Source organism: Balaenoptera borealis (genome assembly GCF_965194805.1).
Source record: "Balaenoptera borealis genome assembly, chromosome: 7".
NCBI classification, from domain to species: domain Eukaryota; kingdom Metazoa; phylum Chordata; class Mammalia; order Artiodactyla; family Balaenopteridae; genus Balaenoptera; species Balaenoptera borealis.
Genome location: NC_138864.1, coordinates 88,446,185 through 88,466,902, shown reverse-complemented (window position 1 = coordinate 88,466,902; position 20,718 = coordinate 88,446,185). Strand labels below are relative to the sequence as shown.

Below are 20,718 nucleotides of genomic sequence, written 5' to 3'. Positions count from 1 at the left end.
TTATATTAAAATGCATGCATAATAAATACATAAAATCACGTTGTATTCTAAAGCAAGACAAGTGTTCATTTTCCTTTTTTGATAGAAATAACACAATTGGAAATCAAATACCTTCACTGATAGCAGTATGTCTTGATATAAAATTTCTTTAAGGCTAAGTTTTATTTATTTATTCATTCATTCATTCATTCTTGGCTGCGCTGGGTCTTCCTTGCTCTGCACGAGTTTTCTCTAGTTGCGGCGAGCGGGGGCTTCTCTTGTTGCGGAGCACGGGCTCTAGGCGTGCGGGCTTCAGTAGTTGTGGCATGTGGGCTCAGTAATTATGGCTCACAAGCTCTAGAGCGCAGGCTCAATAGTTGTGGTGCACGGGCTTAGTTGCTCCGCGGCATGTGGGATCTTCCCGGACCAGGGCTCGAACCCGTGTCCCCTGCATTGGCAGGCAGATTCTTAACCACTGTGCCACCAGGGAAGTCCAAGGCTAAGTTTTAATTGTACTAGTATTGAAGGTATTTTTGTCTTGGTAGACCTCAAGTTGTCCAAACAGTGAAGGGGAGGGAAAAGCAAGCCTTCTTTAAACTATACCTCTCCCTAGGTGACTCTGTTTTTTGCTTAGCAGATCACAAAGTTTTCCTAGATACACTAAAGCTATAAAATTATTTTGAATTTAGTACATCCATAGTAGTTGTGTGTCTTAGACTGGAGAAGTGAGGTCATTTCTTAACCTAATAGCAAGGAAGATTTTCTTACAGTCAGAGATGGAAACACCCCAATCAGATTGTATGTCCTTGGAACAAGGTATGACCTTGATGACTCTTTGAAACAACACTTCATTGATTTGCCTTTGAAAACTTGCCTAACGTGCACTCTCAGGTTCTTATCTTAACAGGGTTTTTCCTCCAAAACAGTTTGAATGTCTGCTTCTTTCTTGTAGGTAGTGAAAGAAGAGTTTGCAGTACTAAGCTATTTATGAATATCTTCTCCTGGTAGCAGTTACCCTATCACTTTCCCACTTATCATTGTATACATCCAAACTACCCCCAACCCTGATGACGCAAATGTGCAGAAGAGGGAGAAGGGAATGGGGGGACGGCTGCAAGTGACACTTTTCTTTGTCCCACTGTGTTCTTTCATTTGTTCCGTCATTGAAGGCAGACTCAATTTCTCGAATCTATTTCCTAGGTTCTGCATATGTAGAATATAATTTATTGAAACATTTTTCTCTTTATTATAATCTGGTCATAGTTTGCAGTCTGTCTTATAGAAAACTGAATTACTGGCAAAAGTGTTTTTGCTTCCGTTTCTCCTGCTCTCCACATTGCTGTCAGTGTCTAAGGTACAAATCTGATTGTGTCACTTTCCTTCCCGGAAAACTTTAGGGCTCCTCATAATTCAGGATAAAGTCCAAAATCTTTATCATGGCCTACAGGCCTTTCATCTTTCATGATCTGGGTCATGCTTAGGTTTCCAAAGTCAACTCTATACTCCCACAGCATCTTGTGCAAATTATCTATCATGACATTTATCACACTGTTATCATCCTTAAGTTTCTTTTTTTGCCTTTACCATTAGACTAACCTCTTTTATAAAAGTGTATTTTATGTCTTTCAACTGTTCCCAGAATCTAGCAGAGTTCCTAGCGCTAGATAAATGAGTCTCCTGGTTCCTAGGCTGGAGGTGTAGGAACTGTGTATTTCACTTTCTTTGCTTTGTGTATGCTTTTGACAATATTATCCCCTTTTACCTGGAATGCCGTCTATTTCCTCTATGCCCCCACTTCAGTTTACCTTTCTCTATGTTTTCACAACACATTATTCATATATCCAACAGAGTATTATTAAATTATGTTAATTTCAGTGTAATCTCTGTCTAATGGTCAGACAGGGACTTAGATTCTAAAATATATAAATAAAAGCAGTGATTGGCACAAAGAAGGTAACCATAGAGATGAGTGAATGAATGATCCTTATGAATGGTATGCTAGAAATTTAGTGAAGTGTAGTCTGCAAGCAGTGGATCCAAATCTGTGGCTCAAGGGTCAAGTTCAGCTTGCACATCTGTGTTTTTTTTGGGGGGGTCAGCTCAGTGTTTTTTAAAACATTGGTATATAAGGATGCTCTTCTGTTTCCTCTCCCGGATGTCATATACTCAGTAGCTTTACAGAGAGGTTGCTGCTTGCAGCTGAAGGTATTTGAGTGTGTAACAACTGCTCTAGTGTCCCATCATTTTCTGGCTACAATACCTTAAATGGAGGCCTGAAGACCTGATTGAGTAATCCAAATCTTTATATACCTAGTTTGCTACCAAGAAGAAATAGCCACCATTGAAAAATTCATTCAATATTTTGAATTTTTTATTTCATTCTGAGAATCTCAAAGTACCAGAATGTGTGTGTACCTCATCCTTATCTGAAGTAAGCATTTTCAAACTGTTCTGAGGAATACTGCATGAGAAAAAGATGGCCATATAAGGTAGAAAACACAAACTGTTATATTCACCACATGTAGTATCATAATAAAGGCTTAGAAGAGTCTTGTTTAACTTTGTTTAATCCAAACACATTTGGCCATGGGACCCTTTTAAAAATAATATCTCGTCAACCACTTTTCCAAAAAAAAAAAAAAAAAAAAAACCAGTTTGGAAAACACTGGCTTAAAGAAAAGGACTATGTGATCTCCTAGGGGTTATTCAGTATTTGGGGGATGAAGAGGGTCAGAGTTCTAGATATTAGAATTTACTAAAAATGAGAGGAATGAAGAGAGGGTTGGGATTGAATAGAGGTCAAATCAATTACCTTAAATACTACATACAGTCATTTGGGAAACAGACTATAAAATACATTCATAGTTTCTCTTTTTCTCTCTCTCTCCCCCCGCCCCTTTTACTCTCTGTCTCTATCTCTGATTTCATCATCACACTAACCCTGTGAGGTAAGTAGCACAAAGATTTTCATCTCCACTTTGCCACTGAAGAAACTAAACCTGAGAAAGGTAAAATGGCATACCTAAGATCACACAGTAAAAGGTAGGGCACCAACGTAAAACCAGATCTTTTGACTTCTAGTCTTTCCACAGTATCACCCAGACTCATATCGTATTAGTGTCCCTATTGTATATAGTTTTTCACTGAGTGAAAACTGCATTTGAAAAGGGAAATAGGTTTTTAGCACATGACTGTGAAGTGGCTTGTGATTGATGGTCAGATTTCCAAATTGCTAAACAGCAAACAGAATCAGCAAGTAAACCAAAAGTAGATTACTAAACAGTGTTGAGATTTTTCAGAAAGTTTGTTATATCATACAAGACAATGCTGTAAGTTTTATATCAAGATTTTTCCTTTTCTGAATTAGTGGCTTAAATATTACACTGTGCTGTTTGATTACTATTGCTTTTTTAAATGATGGCTTTATGAGGATATAATTCACGTGCCATGTAGTTCACCCATCTAAAGTGTACAGTTAAGTGATTGTCAATATATTTAGGATTATGCAATCATTACCGCTATCAAATTTGAGGAATTTCATCATCTCCAAAAGGAAACCCTGAATTCATTACAAGTGACTCACCCCCAGCCCCATCCCGTTCCAGCCCTAGACAACCATCAATCTATTGATACTTTCTCTCTCTATGGATTTTTCTGTTCTGGACATTTCATATAAATGGAGTCATACGATATGTGGTGCATTGTGACTAGCTTCTTTTACTTAGCATGTTTTCAAGATTAATCCTTATAGTAGCATGTATCAGTGCTTTTTATTGTTGAATAATATTCCATGTATGTATATTTTAGATTTTATTTATCCATTCACCAGTTGATAGACATTTGGGTTGTTTCCACTTTTTGGCTATTATGAACAATGCTGCTATGAACATTTGTGTACAGATTTTTGTGTGGACATGTTTTTAGGTATCTTGGGTACATACCTAGTAGTAGATCATGTGGTAGTTGGTCATATGGTAGGAGATCATAGATCATATAGTAGTGGGTCATATGGGAATTCTGTGTCTAACCTTTTTTTTTCCCTAATATTTATTTATTTATTTATGGCTGTGTTGGGTCTTCGTTTCTGTGTGAGGGCTTTCTCCAGTTGCAGCAAGCGGGGGCCACTCTTCATCGCAGTGCGCGGGCCTCTCACTATTGCGGCCTCTCTTGTTGTGGAGCACAGGCTCCAGACGCGCAGGCTCAGTAGTTGTGGCTCACGGGCCTAGTTGCTCCGCGGCATGTGGGATCTTCCCAGACCAGGGCTCGAACCCGTGTCCCCTGCATTGGCAGGCATATTCTCAACCACTGCGCCACCAGGGAAGCCCTCTGTCTAACCTTTTGAGGAAGACTCTTTTCCAAAGTGACTGCATCATTTTACATTCCCACCAGCCATATATGAGTTCCAGTTTCTCCACATTGTTACCAACTCTTTTTTTTTTTTTTTTTTTTTTTGTCAACTTGTTTTTATAGCCATCCTAGTGGGTATGAAGTGGTATCTCGTGGTTTTGACTTGCATTTCTCTGATGACTAATGATGTTGAGCATCTTTTCATGTGCTTATTGGCCATTTGTGTATCTTCTTTGGAAAACTATTTGGATCTTTTGCCCATATTTTAATTGGATTATTTGTGTTTTTATTATTGAGTTGGAGTTCTCTATATATTTTAGATATGTCACTTTTCAGATATGAAATTTGCAAACATTTTCTCCTGTTCTGTGGGTTGTCTTTTTTCACTTTCTTGATGGTGTCCTTTGAAGCATAAAAGTTTTTAATTTGGATGAAATCCAACTTATCTATTTTGTTATTTGTACTTTTGGTGTACAAATCTAGGAAAGCACTGCCTAATCCAAGGTCATGAAAATGTATGCCTCTGCTTTCTTCTACAAGTTCTATAGCTTTAGCTCTTACATTTAGGTCTTTGATCCATTTTCAGTTAATTTTTTGTATATGATATGTGGTAGGGGTCCAATTTTATTCTTTTATTTGTATCCAGTTGTCCCAGCACCATTTATTGAAAATAATTTGATTACTCTTCTTGTTTTAATAGAAGAAAATAAGAATGCTTCAAAGTCATGAGCTGGCAGTAACATTGTGAAGAATGCTGATGTTCTGTTTTGTGTAGCATTATGTATGACATCCAGATCTGGAGAGAGATAAGACCATTTCATTCACACTGAACAGCTGCTCATTTTGCATTTATTTCCTCTGTGCTTCAGGTTTGAGTTCTCTGAAAATCAATTTGTTTTGATGCCTGTAAGATATACAAAGTTTTAAAATATTATTCTCTTATAAAGAGGAAGGATTTAGGAATGACTGATTTGTAAGCAGAGATAATATATTGATTCATAATTAAGCAAAAATATGTAATCTTTTTGGTCCAATGTTTTTAAAAAGGTAAAAGTATGTTTGATAGCCTGTTTCAATCAATTTTCAGCAAGAAACATTATCCCACCTGATAACTGTTCTTATGGAACTCAAAAGTAGATTATATTATACGATTTTCTAACATAGTGATGGAGGAGTTGGCTAAGTAGGAAAATGGAAAAGTGCAAAGTCAGATTCATGCAGACTAGGGATCCAAGACCTGGACAGTAGGATAGGTATATATTAAGATGTTCTGGTTCCAGGAGTTTTAAAACTGATTAGTGAAACTGTTATGTTGCATCGCTTACTGTTTATATTTGTTATTCTTAGAAATGGAAGGAAGCAGAGAATATATTTGATGTTGATGGATAAATTGGGGCTAGATTTCCACATGGATGAGGGAAGTAGCTGCTTGCTCAAGTAGACCTCAAGAATGAGAGCCATACCAGTTCTGTCTACCAGCGATCTGCTCTGCCTAAAAATCTACCACAGAAGATATTTTTTGAATTTTTAAATATTTTCATGTGTTTCCTTTTTAAATACAAATACTCTGGAGAAGGGATATCAATGACTAACTGACAAGTGGGAGAAGGTAACTCGATAGTGAAAAGAAAGGCCTGGAGATTCCAAAGTAGAGGGTACTTAAACAGTTTTATATTTTCCAGTTATAAAAGAAATATGTGTTTAGTGCAGAAACTTAGAAAAGTATGGAGAAGAGAATAATTATTATAATTCCACCACCTCTAGGTCACGACTTTTAACATTTTAGTGCGTTTTCCCTGCTGTGTATAAAATAGATAACTAACAAGGACCCACTGTATAGCACAGGGAACTATACTCAATATTTTGTAATAACCTATAAGGGAAAAGAATCTGAAAAAAAAATAGATATGTATGTGTAACTGAATCACTCTGCTGTACACCAGAAACTAACACAACATTGTAAATCAATGGTACTTCAAGAAAAAAAAAAGGAAAATACATTTTAGTGTGTTTTCCTTGTTCCATTCCTAATGTTAATGGTTAAGTTAGCATACTTTTGTTTACATGTCTATATTTTTTCATGCCGTTAAAAGCTGTCAGCGTTTCTTTTTTGTCAGCATTATTTTAACTGACTGCATATATTTCATGCAGTGGGTATACAGTAATTAGATTAAGTTAAATCTTTAGGTTGTTCCTCTTGTGCTTTTAAATTTCATGGAAATAGTTTTGGTAGTTGTCCACTCCAGGGGAGTTTCTTGCATAGATTCTGTTGGAAGGAGGCTAGTCAGTAAGCTGTGCAGTGGAGGCACCTGCTATAATAGGCCTGCCCCAGCATTAGAGTCAAAGGAGGAGGACCACAGCTGAACCAGTTATATGGGAATTGTTCATTCCTTCCTCCCAGCCATCAATATACTGAAGGGGAAGAGAGGCCGTGAAAATAGGGGAGAGATGAGAAGGATTCAAATCACTGATTATGCCTTCTTTTCCCAGTGAAGGTTCTTTAGGCCTTAGGCCAGGCCCTGCCTAGGGGAGGGGAAAGAGCTTTAATTGGATATGTGGTTTATGTTTTAAATTGGGTTAAATTAACTTGAAGTGGACTTTTTTTTTCTTTTAATACTTGAACGTTTTTGGAAGTTAAATTGGTTGAGGTTTATTTGAAGATAGGAAAGGAATATGCTGGATGGCAAATTGAAAGTGATGATTGGGGAATTCCCTGGAGGTCAGTTGTTGGGACTCTGGGCTTTCACTGCCAAGGGCCCGGCTTCAATCCCTGGTCAGGGAACTAGGATCCCGCAAGCTGCAAGGCACGGCCAAAAAAAAAAAGTGATGATTGGAGAAAAATAATCAAGCTGCTGCTTGTTTGAATCTCCCACCAAGTAATATTGGGAGATGTAGTTTTCTGATTACCTTAAATGAAAATTTATTGCCTCTTAAAATTGTTAACCATGTGGAGGTGTGTGAAAGCTTGATTCTTAAAGTGATACAGATATTGATTCTCTGAGCTCTAGGGGGAGAGGATGAACTCTTTTTTCCTGTAAAAAAACAAACAAAAACTTGTAAGGAGATGTGGGTCAAAGGGTACCAACTTTCAGTTATAAACTGAATAAGTTCTGGGTATCTAATATATAGCGTGATGATTATAGGTAATAATAGTATATTGTATACTTGAAATTTGCTAGGATCTTAGATGTTCCCACCACATTAAAAAAATGTAACTATATGAGGTGATGGATTTGTAAATTAACTTGATTGTAGTAGTCATTTCATAGTGTATACATATATTAAGTCATCGCATTGTACACCTTAGACACATGATTGTAGAACCTAAATATATACAATTTTTGTCAATCATACCTCAGTGAAGCTGGAAAAAATGACTTTTTCCTTTGCATATTGTAAACAATTTTGAAAACTTCTGTATAGTGCAAATAATTAAACATCAGTGCAACACATTATCCCCTCTCAAACATGAACATCATATCATGTAGCCTTTTGGTATATCCTTCCAGGCTTCCTTGTGCCTTTTTAAAATTGCTTATTGCCTTTTTTTTCCCCCAAAATTGAGATCATACTTGTAAAATTTTTGTGGCCTGCAAGAGGTTGCATAAGGAAGCAGAAATTGTTGTAACACAAAAATGTTCACTGATGAAGTAACCACTGAACATTCCTGACTTCTCTCTTAAAACTTGAATTTATTCACCTCTCCAACCACTGTCTCTCTTTCTGTGCTGGGGTCTATTTAATGCAGATGGATTGGGAAGTCAGTAAAGGATACTGGAGATCTGTGTGGTCACTGACAAATTTGTCTAGGTTGGACCAGTTGAAAAACTAATAAAGAAAAATATCTAGAGATGACAACAGGATGGGCACTTCAGTGAAGAATGACTGTACATGACATATTAAGATAAGCTTTTGGGAACATCCATGTAGCTCTCATGAAGCATTGCTGCCATGATGGTGCCATGTAAGTCATGCAATGAAAAATGATGTGCTGTTGCATATCATTTTGATAGAAAAATTACATCCCCCCCAAAAAAAACTCCCACTATTTTTATTCATTCTTTGATTATCTAATAATTAGTTGATAGGTATAAAGGTTGCCTCAGTGTTGTTAAACTGCCAAGGTAATTTTTTTTAATCTTATATTTATAGGGTACTTTTTCAGGATAAATTTCCAATCAAATCTTTGTTCCCTATTATCAGTATGAATGAATACTTATTATGAGTGTGAATACTTAATAGCCTTCTACTAAGTACCATTTATTGATGATAACAAGGGTCACCTGTATTTAAGTTTTTCTAAAGTCTCTAGACTGTTGTAATAAATAGTAACCAGATAACCATATTTTCCTACTGAGTAAGCATATGCTAGAAAAGCTAGTTTTATCCTAAGTTAAGTACGTACTTTTAAAAACCTATACGCACAAGTTATAATAAAAAATTTCTTTAACTTTTTTTAGGTCTAAATATAAGTTCAGTATAGAAGGTACCACTTCTGTCTCTTATGGAATTAAGGCAAAATTTCTCAGATTCTTCTAACTCTGATATATTGATGACTAGTGAGTGACCATTAGACTGGTGTATGCAAATACCTTATTAGCTAATCTGCTAAGTGGGCTCTTAATTATGTGCTAATTTGTTCTTTTAATTATGCTAGTTGTCACATAAATAAATTAGCCTCTGGGATATTTGCTGTGTTCCCATTCTCTGAGATCCTTCTGGCTTTCTAGTGTGCACCTGAATCACCTGGGGAATCTTGTTAAAATGCAGATTCTGATTCAGTATGCATGTAGCTTGGAGGCAGGCAAAATTCCAAATTTGAAGCCAGCCTCCAGGACAATGCCAGTGCCAATGCTGCTGGCTTTTCGACCACATTTTGAATATCAAGGCTTTTTTTTTTAACATCTTTATTGGAGTATAATTGCTTTACAATGGTGTGTTAGTTTCTGCTTTATAACAAAGTGAATCAGTTATTAACAGCAACTTTGGGAACGCAAGCCAGGCAAACTTGTTGAAGCCATTTCTTGTTATGATAACTTTATGATTCACGCCTAGTTTATTAGTAATATATATTTTTCCTGTGGGGATATATATATTTACTTGTAGCACATGAGTTTTGCTGTAGTTTTTGTGTTGGGCATGTCATCTACAGTGGTATTTATAAAGAATGGTAACATACTGATGATGATGATGTAATAATTGACATGTATTGACTACTTATGTCTGACACTGTGCTTTACAAAGGTTGGCTAAATTTTCTCAACAAAACCATGCAGTAGACATTATTGTTGTTATCCCCATTTACTAATGAGGAGGCTTGGTAACAAGTTTAGTGACTTGCCCAGAGTCACACAACCAGAAGGTGGCAGAGCCAGGATGTCAGCTCAGGTAGTCTGACTCTAGAGCTTGTACTTTTAATCTCTTTACTAGTCTGACAACAGCTAGAAAGCATAGGCTTAATATAATATCAGGTATCTGAATTTTCTAGCTTCTGTCACCATTCACATAAGATATATTTGAATTTTCAAACTTTTTCCCAAAAGACCTTTGAATAGCATTTTCCATCCTAATGTTTTCCTTTTTTTGTGGCTTTCCCATAGATACTGATGATCTGTGATTTGTTACCAGTTTTTTTAGTCTTCCTTTTTGTATATTTGTACTTAGAGAAAAAGATCTCAACTTTCATATTCTTTTGATTTGAAAATTTGTGAAGAATGAAAAGTAGATAGTACCCTGCCCAGAATGAAAGATAAAAGTGTTTTTAGTAATGTTGAGACTATGTGTTTCTGCCAAAGAGTAGTAGCCCAGGAAAACATCAGGTTCTATAGGATCATCACAGAAGAATGGTTGATTCTTCTGTGTGTTCTTAAAAATTGGGAATTTTTTTCTTTATCCAAATGGTAATTATATTCTAGTAATTAGTCTGGAGACATACCTTATGAGTTCTCCTGCAAAACCACCAGATGGTCTTAGAGAACCCAAGAGAAACTGAGAACTCTGCCTTAGCTTCTCAGCCTGTTAGATGTTGACAGTTGTGCAGTGCTTGAGCCTTTATCCCGTGTTAAGAAGTAAGTACGTACACAGGTGTTTGTAAAAATTTATGAAAATGAGTGAAAGCTGTTTAGGATTAGAAAAATATGTTACCGTAGCTGCAATTTAATTTGGAAATCAATAAACACAGAACAGGTCACGATAAATAAGAATATAACTAGCTCATTACTCATGTCGGAGTAATAGGAGGCTGTTTACTTTCATTATCTCTGTTTCTTTTACAGTCCATCAATATTATGGAACTGACTTTACAAAAGTATGGAAGCTATGAAAAATTTGAACAGGCCACTGGTGGTAGCCTGCTATCTAAAACTCGAATCTGGAGTCATGTTAGGAAATACATGATGAAAGAAGGCTGCATGGGTGAGGTATGAATCATGAGTGAGCATGACAAGTTGACTGAGCATTTTAACTCTCAGTCACTGCCATGTGTTTGTTTTTTCTGCAGGTTTTGTTTTCCCAACACTATTTTACTCATTAAATAAGTCACCCAGATTTCTTACTAAATACAAGTCTAAGTCATTGTTGCATTGAATTGTTAATGTTCAGTTTTTTTCTGTTTTTCCTTTTTTCTTATTACCATTTTTGTATAGCTTGTAGGATTATGTGAATTGGCTTATGAAAATTATTAATGAAGAGATTTGGCACAGTGACTTCTCTTATTAATGTCCAGTTCCTAGTGTTCAGTCTCAAAATAAGCTTTGGCCCAGCAGTGACCAGGACTCTGGCTCCTGTACCTTCCTTTGCATTATTCCAGCCCGGGGACTATATTTGAGAGCACTGCAGAGGCACAATTTCAGTTCTCTGTGTCTTCCTCCGCACAGCTGTCTACTTTTCTTTCAATCCAGTAAAGGTTTTTGAGTTCCCAAAGGCTCAAAATTGCAAGGGTCTGCATTTCATCTTCTTGGTTTCTGGGAGATTCAGGATGGTGTAAACAAAAGAAAAAGGTGTTAATTTATGGGTCCATTGTTTTCCGTGAAAACTTTCTCCCCCTGCCTTCTACATTTTGTCTTTTATATATGTGTATATATATATATATGTATTTTAACTCTTGCTCCTTAGATTGTAGTTCATCTCACTGAGGACCTGCTTTCCCGAGCTTCCATGACAGTAGTAAATGGATGTCCAACACTGACCATCAATGTTTGCACTGCACGTGAGCATTGGCTGGAAGGAATGCTGAGGCATGAAATAGGTAGGGGGCAACCCTTCTCCATTTATTCAGTTGTAATAGCAGAAATTACTTCAAGGACTTGTTCGTTTATAATGCAGTTTTTCTTAGTAATATTTGGCAAAAAGTAATGAAATTGTTAGGTGTCACTTGAACTAAAGCTAAGATATTAATGTCTCATTTCAAATTAGATTTTTTAGGGTACTGTATAGCTGTATTAAGCTTGGAGAGTCATTTAACTCCTCTGGATTTCAGTTCCACCATCTTCAACTGAGGGAATTGAATTAAGTGATCTCTAAGATTCTTTTCAAATATCAAGTCTATAATTCGACTCTTAAAAAGAAAGTAAATTGCTGTAAAAGTTATACCTCTTCTAATGAGACATGTAATCCTCCTGAAGGCTGCGTACTCCTTCAAACCAAAGGGCATTAGTGTCAGATCATTTCCTACTTTGTTTTGATTTGTAGGTACACATCAATTTGGTTTTAGAACTGTTGGTAGAATCTTTTTTTGGAGAAGAATTAAAATAAGAATGGCATTTCTTACTTTTCATGTGCCTTTTTCTTCTCCATAGGCACACATTATTTTCGAGGTATTAACAACCTTCAGCAGCCATGGAACAGTTGGACTGGCCGTAAAAAACATGAGCTAAAGCCAAACAATCCCACAGAGGAAGGACTGGCAAGTATTCACAGCGTCCTGTTTAGAAGAGACCCCTTTTTATGGAGGGCTGCCCTCCTCTACTACACTGTTTATCGAGCCAGCCACATGTCTTTTTGTGAATTATTCAAAGATATTGGAAAGTTTGTCAAGGACCCCAATACAAGATGGGATTATTGTGTACGAGCCAAGAGGGGATGGACTGATACCTCCCAACCAGGTGTGTGTCCCTTGACAGTAGATTTTCTGATTTATTGCGTAATTGTCTTTTTTTTTTAATTTTTGAATTTTATTTTATAAAACAGAATTTTATTTCCTAAAACAGCAGGTTCTCACTAGTTATCCATGTTTTACATATTAGCGTATATATGTCAATCCCAATCTCCCAATTCATCACACCACCACCACCACCCTCCCGCCGCTTTCCCTCCCTGGTGTCCATACGTCTGTTCTCTACATCTGTGTCTCAATTTCTGCCCTGCAGACCGGTTCGTTTCTACTATTTTTCTAAGTTCCACATATATGCGTTAATATACGATATTTGTTTATCTCTTTCTGACTTCACTCTGTACGACAGTCTCTAGATTGATCCACGTCTCTACAAATGACCCAATTTCATACCTTACTATGGCTGAGTAATATTCCATTGTATATATGTACCACATCTTCTTTATCCATTCGTCTGTCGATGGGCATTTAGGTTGCTTCCATGACCGGGCTATTGTAAATAGTGCTGCAATGAACATTGGGGTGCATGTGTCTTTTTGAATTACGGTTTTCTCTGGGTATATGCCCAGTAGTGGGATTGCTGGGTCATATGGTAATTCTATTTTTAGTTTTTTAAGGAACTTCCATACTGTTCTCCATAGTGGCTGTATCAATTTACATTCCCACCAACAGCGCAAGAGGGTTCCCTTTTCTCCACACCCTCTCCAGCATATGTTGTTTGTAGATTTTCTGATGATGCCCATTCTAACTGGTGTGAGGTGATACCTCATTGTAGTTTTGATTTGCATTTTCTCTAAAAATTACTGATCTTGAGCAGCTTTTCATGTGCTTCTTTGCCATCTGAATGTCTTCTTTGGAGAAATGTCTATTTAGGTCTTCTGCCCATTTTTGGATTGGGTTGTTTGTTTTTTTAATATTGAGCTGCGTGAGCTGCTTGTAAATTTTGGAGATCAATTCTTTGTCAGTTACTTCATTTGCAAATATTTTCTCCCATTGTGAGGGTTGTCTTTTCGTCTTGTTTATGTTTCCTTTGCTGTGCAAATACTTTTAAGTTTCATTAGGTCCCATTTGTTTATTTTTGTTTTTATTTCCATTACCCTAGGAGCTGGATCAAAAAGGATCTTGCTGTGATTTATGTCAAAGAGTGTTCTTCCTATGTTTTCCTCTAAGAGTTTTATAGTGTCTGGTCTTACGTTTAGGTCTCTAATCCATTATGAGTTTATTTTTGTGTATAGTGTTAGGGAGTGTTCTCATTTCATTCTTTTACATGTAGCTGTCCAGTGTTCCCAGCACCACTTATTGAAGAGGCTGTCTTTTCTCCATTGTATATCCTTGCCTCCTTTGTCATAGATTAGTTGACCATATGTGTGTGGGTTTATCTCTGGGCTTTCTATGCTGTTCTATTGATCTATATTTCTGTTTTTGTGCCAGTACCACACTGTCTTGATTACTGTAGCTTTGTAGTATAGTCTGAAGTCTGGGAGCCTGATTCCTCCAGCTCCATTTTTCTTTCTCAAGATTGCTTTGGCTACTTGGGGTCTTTTGTGTTTCCATACGACTTGTGAAATTTTTTGTTCTACTTCTGTGAAAAATGCCATTGGTAGTTTGATAGGGATTTAATTGAATCTGTAGATTGCTTTGGATAGTATAGTCATTTTCACAATGTTGATTCTCCAATCCAAGAATACAATATATCTCTCCATCTGTTTGTATCAACTTTAATTTCTTTCATCAGTGTCTTACAGTTTTCTGCATACAGGTCTTTTGTCTCCTTAGGTAGGTTTATTCCTAGGAATTTTATTCTTTTTGTTGCAATGGTAAACGGGAGTGTTTTCTTAATTTCTCTTTAAGATTTTTCATCATTAGTGTATAGGTATGCAAGAGATTTCTGTGCATTAATTTTGTATCCTGCTACTTTACCAAATTCATTGATTAGCTCTAGTAGTTTTCTGGTGGTACCTTTAGGCTTCTCTATGTATAGTATCATGTCATCTGCAAACAGTGACAGTTTTACTTCTTCTTTTCCAGTTTGGTTTCCTTTTATTTCTTTTTCTTCTCTGATTGCCGTGGCTAGGACTTCGAAAACTGTGTTGAATAATAGTGGTGAGAGTGGACATCCTTGTCTTGTTCCTGATCTTAGAGGAAATGCTTTCAGTTTTTCACCATTGAGAATGATGTTGGCTGTGGGTTTGTCGTATATGGCCTTTATTATGTTGAGGTAGGTTCCCTCTCTGCCCACTTTCTGGAGAGTTTTTTATCATAATTGGATGTTGAATTTTGTCAGAAGCTTTTTCTGCATCTATTGAGATGATCATATGGTTTTTATTTTTCAATTTGTTAATATGGTGTATTACATTGATTGATTTGCGTATATTGAAGAATCCTTGCATCCCTGGGATAAATATCACTTGATCATGGTGTATCATCCTTTTAATGTGTTGTTGGATTCTGTTTGCTAGTATTTTGTTGAGGATTTTTGCATTTATATTCATCAGTGATATTGGTCTGTAGTTTTCTTTCTTTGTGACATCTTTGTCTCGTTTTGGTATCAGGGTGATGGTGGCCTCGTAGAATGTGTTTGGGAGTGTTCCTCCCTCTGCTATATTTTGGAAGAGTTTGAGAAGGATAGGTGTTAGCTCTTCTCTAAATGTTTGATAGAATTCACCTGTGAAGCCATCTGGTCCTGGGCTTTTGTTTGTTGGAAGATTTTTAATCACAGTCTCAATTTCAGTGCTTGTGACTGGTCTGTTTATATTTTCTATTTCTTCCTGGTTCAGTCTTGGAAGGTTGTGCTTTTCTAAGAATTTGTCCATTTCTTCCAAGTTGTCCATTTTACTGGCATAGAGTTGCTTGTAGTAATCTCTCATGATCCTTTGTATTTCTGCAGTGTCAGTTGTTACTTCTCCTTTTTCATTTCTATTTCTATAGATTTGAGTCTTCTCCCTTTTTTTCTTGATGAGTCTGGCTAATGGTTTATCAATTTTGTTTATCTTCTCAAAGAAGCAGCTTTTAGTTTTATTGATCTTTGCTATTGTGTTCTTTGTTTCTATTTCATATATTTTGGCTCTGATCTTTATGATTTCTTTCCTTCTACTAACTTTGGGTTTTGTTTGTACTTCTTTCTCCAGTTCCTTTAGGTGTAAGGTTAGATTGTTTATTTGAGACTTTTCTTATTTCTTGAGGCAGGCTTGTATTGCTATAAACTTCCCTCTTAGAACTGCTTTTGCTGCATCCCATAGGTTTTGGATCATCGTGTTTTCATTGTCATTTGTCTCTACGTATGTTTTGATTTCCTCTTTGATTTTTTCAGTGATCTCTTGGTTATTTAGTAACGTATTGTTTAGCCTCCATGTGTTTGTGTTGTTTATGGTTTTTTCCCTATAATTGATTTCTAATCTCATAGCATTGTGGTCAGAAAAGATACTTGATATGATTTCAGTGTTCTTAAATTTACTGAGGCTTGATTTGTGACCCAAGATGTGATCTATCCTGGAGAATGTTCCATGCGCATTTGAGAAGAAAGTGTAATCTGCTGTTTTTGGATGGAATGTACTATAAATATCAATTAAATCTATCTAGTCTGTTGTGTCATTTAAAGCTTGTGTTTCCTTATTAATTTTCTGTTTGGATGATCTGTCCATTGGTGTAAGTGAGGTGTTAAAGTCCCCCACTGTTATTGTGTTATTGTCAATTTCCTCTTCTGTGGCTGTTAGCAGTTGCCTTATGTATTGAGGTGCTCCTGTGTTGGTGTTTATATTATAAACATATAATATAAACAATTATATGTTTATAATTGTTATATCTTCTTCTTGGATTGATCCCTTGATCATTATGTAGTGTCCTTCCTTGTCTCTTGTACCATTCTTTATTTTAAAGTCTATTTTATCTGGTATGAGTATTGCTACTCCAGCTTTCTTTTGATTTCCATTTGCATGGAATATCTTTTTCCATCCCCTCACTTTAAGCCTGTATGTGTCCCTAGGTATGAAGTGGGTCTCTTGGAGACAGCATATAAATGGGTATTGTTTTTGTATCCATTCAGCGAGCTTGTGTCTTTTGGTTGGATCATTTAATCCATTCACGTTTAAGGTAATTATTGATATGTATATTCCTATTACCATTTTCTTAATTGTTTTGTGTTTGTTATTGTAGGTCCTTTTCTTCTCTTGTGTTTCCCACTTAGAGAAGTTCCTTTAGCATTTGTTGTAGAGCTGGTTTGGTGGTGCTGAATTCTCTTAGCTTTTGCTTGTCTGTAAAGCTTTTGATTTCTCCATCGAATCTGAATGAGATCCTTGCCTGGTAGAGTAATCTTGGTTGTAGGTTCTTCCCTTTCGTCACTTTAAATATATCGTGCCACTCCCTTCTGGTTTGTAGAGTTTCTACTGAGAAATCAGCTGTTAACCTTATGGGAGTTCCCTTGTATGTTATTTGTCGTTTTTCCCTTGATGGTTTCAGTAATTTTTGTTTGTCTTTAATTTTTTCCAGTTTGATTACTATGTGTCTCAGCATGTTTCTCCTTGGGTTTATCCTGTATGGGACTGTCTGCACTTCCTGGGTTTAGGTAGCTATGTCCTTTCCCATATTAAGGAATTTTTCAACTATAATCTCTTCAAATATTTTCTCGCGTCCTTTCTCTCTCTCTCCTGCTTCTGGGACCCTATGATGTGAATGTTGTTGCATTTAATGTTGTCCCAGAGGTCTCTTAGGCTGTCTTCATTTCTTTTCAATCTTTTTTCTTTATTCTCTTCCGCAGCAGTTAATTCCACCATTCTGTCTTCCAGGTCACTTATCCGTTCTTCTGCCTCAGTTATTCTGCTATTGATTCCTTCTAGTGTATTTTTCATTTCAGTTATTGTATTGTTCATCTCTGTTTGTTTGTTCTTTAATTCTTCTAGGTGTTTTTTCTTTAATTCTTCTAGGTCTTTGTTAAATGTTTCTTACTTCTTCTCGATCTTTGCCTCCATTCTTTTACCAAGGTCCTGGATTATCTTCACTATCATTATTCTGAATTCTTTTTCTGAAAGATTGCCAATCTCCAGTTCATTTAGTTGTTTTTCTGGGGTTTTATCTTGTTCCTTCATCTGGGACATAGCCCTCTGCCTTTTTATCTTGTCTATCTTTCTGTGAATGTGGTTTTTTTCCACAGGCTGGAGGATTGTAGTTCTTCTTGCTTCTGCTGTCTGCCCTCTGGTGGATGAGGCTATCTAGGAGGCTTGTGCAAGTTTCCTGATGGGAGTGACTGGTGATGGATAGAGCTGGGTGTTGCTCTGGTAGGCAGAGCTCAGTAAAACTTTAATCCACTTGTCTGCTGATGGGTGGGGCTGGGTTCCCTCCCTGTTGGTTGTTTGGCCTGTGGCAACCCAACTCTGGAGCCTACCCGGGTTCTTTGGTGGGGCTAATGGCAGACTCTGGGAGGGCTCACGCCAAGGAGTACTTCCCAGAACTTCCGCTGCCAGTGTCCTTGTCCTCACGGTGAGACAAAGCCACCCCCCGCCTCTGCAGGAGACCCTCCAACACTGGCACGTAGGTCTGGATCAGTCTCTTTTGGGGTCACTGCTCCTTCCCCTGTGTCCTGATGCACACCCTACTTTGTGTGTGCCCTTCAAGAGTGGAGTCTTTGTTTCCCCCCAGTCCTGTCGAAGTCCTGCAATCAAATCCTGCTAGCCTTCGAAGTCTGATTCTCTAGGAATTTCTCTTCCCGTTGCCGGACCCCCAGGTTGAGGAGCCTGACGTGGGGCTCAGAACCTTCACTCCAGTGGGTGGACTTCTGTGGTATAAGTGTTCTTCAGTTTGTGAGTCACCCACTCAGCAGTTATGGGATTTGATTTTATTGTGATTGTGCCCCTCGTACTGTCTCATTGTGGCTTCTCCTTTGTCTTTGGATGTGGGGTATCTTTTTTGATGAGTTCCAGTGTCTTCCTGTCGATGATTGTTCAGCAGTTAGTTGACTCTCAGGCTGACTTTCTCTAACCCCTTCCTTAGGCACCAAGGGCAGGGCTTATTTACAGGCTTAGGAAAGGATTCCCTTGTGTCTTCTGAGAACAGAGTTCAAACTTGCAGTTGGCCCTCAAGCAGCAAGCAACCTGCTTTTAAGCCTAAGTCTCGCTTTGCTCTTATCTTCCATCCATTTCTTCATGTCCTCCAGGTGCTGACTCAGTGGCGGCTGTGCGCACTCGCTCTGGCCGGGGCTCACGATCCCCGCTCTCCGTTTGGCTCCCGCAGGAGCCGGGTTCAGCTGCGGTGGGCACAGTGCAAGTGGGTGGCTCCGTGCCCGGCTCACTGGCTGCGGGACTGGGTAATTGTCTATTGATTTTGGATATATCCTAATCTTCCCATCAGAGAATCCACTCAACTATGAAAAATTAAACCTTTGTTACTTGAGGTCAGTTCTAGTTTTCCCAAACCACATTTTGTTAGCATTGTTTTTCCCATCTCATTTTGAAAATTTTCAAACCTACAGAAATAGGGAAATAATGAAGGAATTAACACTTCTATACCCTTCCTCTGGATTCACCAATTGTTAATATTTTGCCATTTTTGCTTTCTCTCTTCCTCTTTGACTTTAAAAACAGCTTTATTGAGATATATAATTCACATGACATATAATTCATCCATTTAAAATGTACAGTTCAGTGATTTTTATAATATTCGTGGAGTTGCGCAGCCAACACCACTATCTAATTCCAGAACGTTTCATCACCCAAAAAGAAACTTGTACCCATTAGCAGTCATTACCTATTCTCTCTCCCCATTGCTCCTAGTGATAAATAACCATTAATCTGCTTTTATTAGTTTTGCCTCTTTTGAACATTTCATATAAATGAAGTCATATAATATGTGATCCTTTGTGGCTGGGTTCTTTTACTTAGCATAATATTTATTTATTTATTTATTTTTACTTAGCGTAATATTTTTAAAGTTTGTTCATATTGTAGCATGTATCAGTATATCAATCCTTTTTATTGCTGAATAATAATCCAGTGCATGGATATGACACCTTTTATTTATCCTTTCACCAGTTAATGGGCATTTGGGTTGTTTCCACTTTTTAGCTGTTATGAATAATGCTATTATGAGCCTTTATTCATAAGTTTATGCTGGTAATTCTCTTGAGTATATGCTTACGAGTGGAATTTTGGGGTTATATGGTAACTCTGTGCTCAGCCTTTTGAGGAACTGCCACGTTTCCAAAGTGAATGCACCATTTTACATTCCCACTGCAGTGTATGACGATTTCTATTTCTCCAAATACTCACCAACACCTACTATTTTCATTTTTTAAATTAATATTGTAACCATCCCTAGTGGGTGTGTAGTGGTTAACTCACTGTGGTTTAGATTTGCATTTTCCTGGTGACTAGTGATGTTGAGCATCTTTTCATGTGATTATTGGCTATTTATGTATTTTCTTTGGAGAACTGTCTGTTTAGATCATTTACCCATTTTTAATTGGTTTGCTTTTTATTATTGAGGTGTAAGAGTTTTTTGTATATTCTAGATAAAAATCTCTTGTCAAATAATCATTTACAAATATTTTCTACTACTCTGTTGTCTTTTCACTTTCTTGATGCTATTCTCTGTGACTTTTTAAAAGCAAGTTGTACACTTGGCATTTCATTCCTTAAAAACTTGAGCATGCATCTCCTAAGACTAAAAACGTTCTCTTCTACTTAAAACAGTATCACTATCACACTTAAGAAAGTGAGTGGTAATTCAGCAATATCAACTACCCCATATACGGTATTTAAATTTCCCCAACTGTTCCAAAAATGTCTTTATAGATGTTAAAAAAAAAAAAAAAATCTAGGTCCAATCAGGGTTCATGAATTAGTTTTGGTGGCAATGTCCCTTTAGCCACTTTTAATAGGGAGAGATCTTGAACAGTGTTTTTTTTTGTTTCTCATCATACTGTTTTTTTGTTTTTTAAAAAGTTTTTTAATATTTATTTTATATTGGAGTATAGTTGATTAACAATGTTGTGTTAGTTTCAGGTATACAGTGAAGTGCTTCAGTTATGCGAAGTTCTTTACCCATTTAGTTACTACAGAATTTGACCACAGTTCCCTTGGCTATACAGTAGGTCCTTGTTGGTTATTTATTTTCATTATTGTAGTGTATATATATCAGTCCCAAACTGCTAGTTTATCCCTGCCCCCTACCATTCCCCTTTGTTAACCATAAGTTTGTATTCTAAGTCTGTGAATCTGTTTCTGTTTTGGAAATAACTTTATTTGTATCATTTTCTTGATTCACCATATAGCGATATCAGAAGATATTTGTCT

At 37.0% G+C, this 20,718-nt stretch overlaps 1 protein-coding gene across 6 annotated transcripts in view; it reads left to right on the top strand.

The window, feature by feature from the left end:
- The window catches only part of MATCAP2 (microtubule associated tyrosine carboxypeptidase 2), a 101,220-nt gene that overhangs the window by 38,520 nt on the left and 41,982 nt on the right, over nucleotides 1–20,718 (top strand). For 4 of the 6 annotated variants that reach the window (XM_082399524.1, XM_082399522.1, XM_082399525.1 and 1 more), the window contains exons 3-6: nucleotides 10,602–10,745; nucleotides 11,440–11,572; nucleotides 12,123–12,428; nucleotides 18,582–18,731. In XM_082399524.1, coding sequence (XP_082255650.1) covers nucleotides 10,602–10,745; nucleotides 11,440–11,572; nucleotides 12,123–12,428; nucleotides 18,582–18,731 — 733 coding nt within the window. The remainder of the gene's footprint in view (nucleotides 1–10,601; nucleotides 10,746–11,439; nucleotides 11,573–12,122; nucleotides 12,429–18,581; nucleotides 18,732–20,718) is intronic. The other 2 variants (XM_082399526.1, XM_082399523.1) reach the window with 1 other exon arrangement.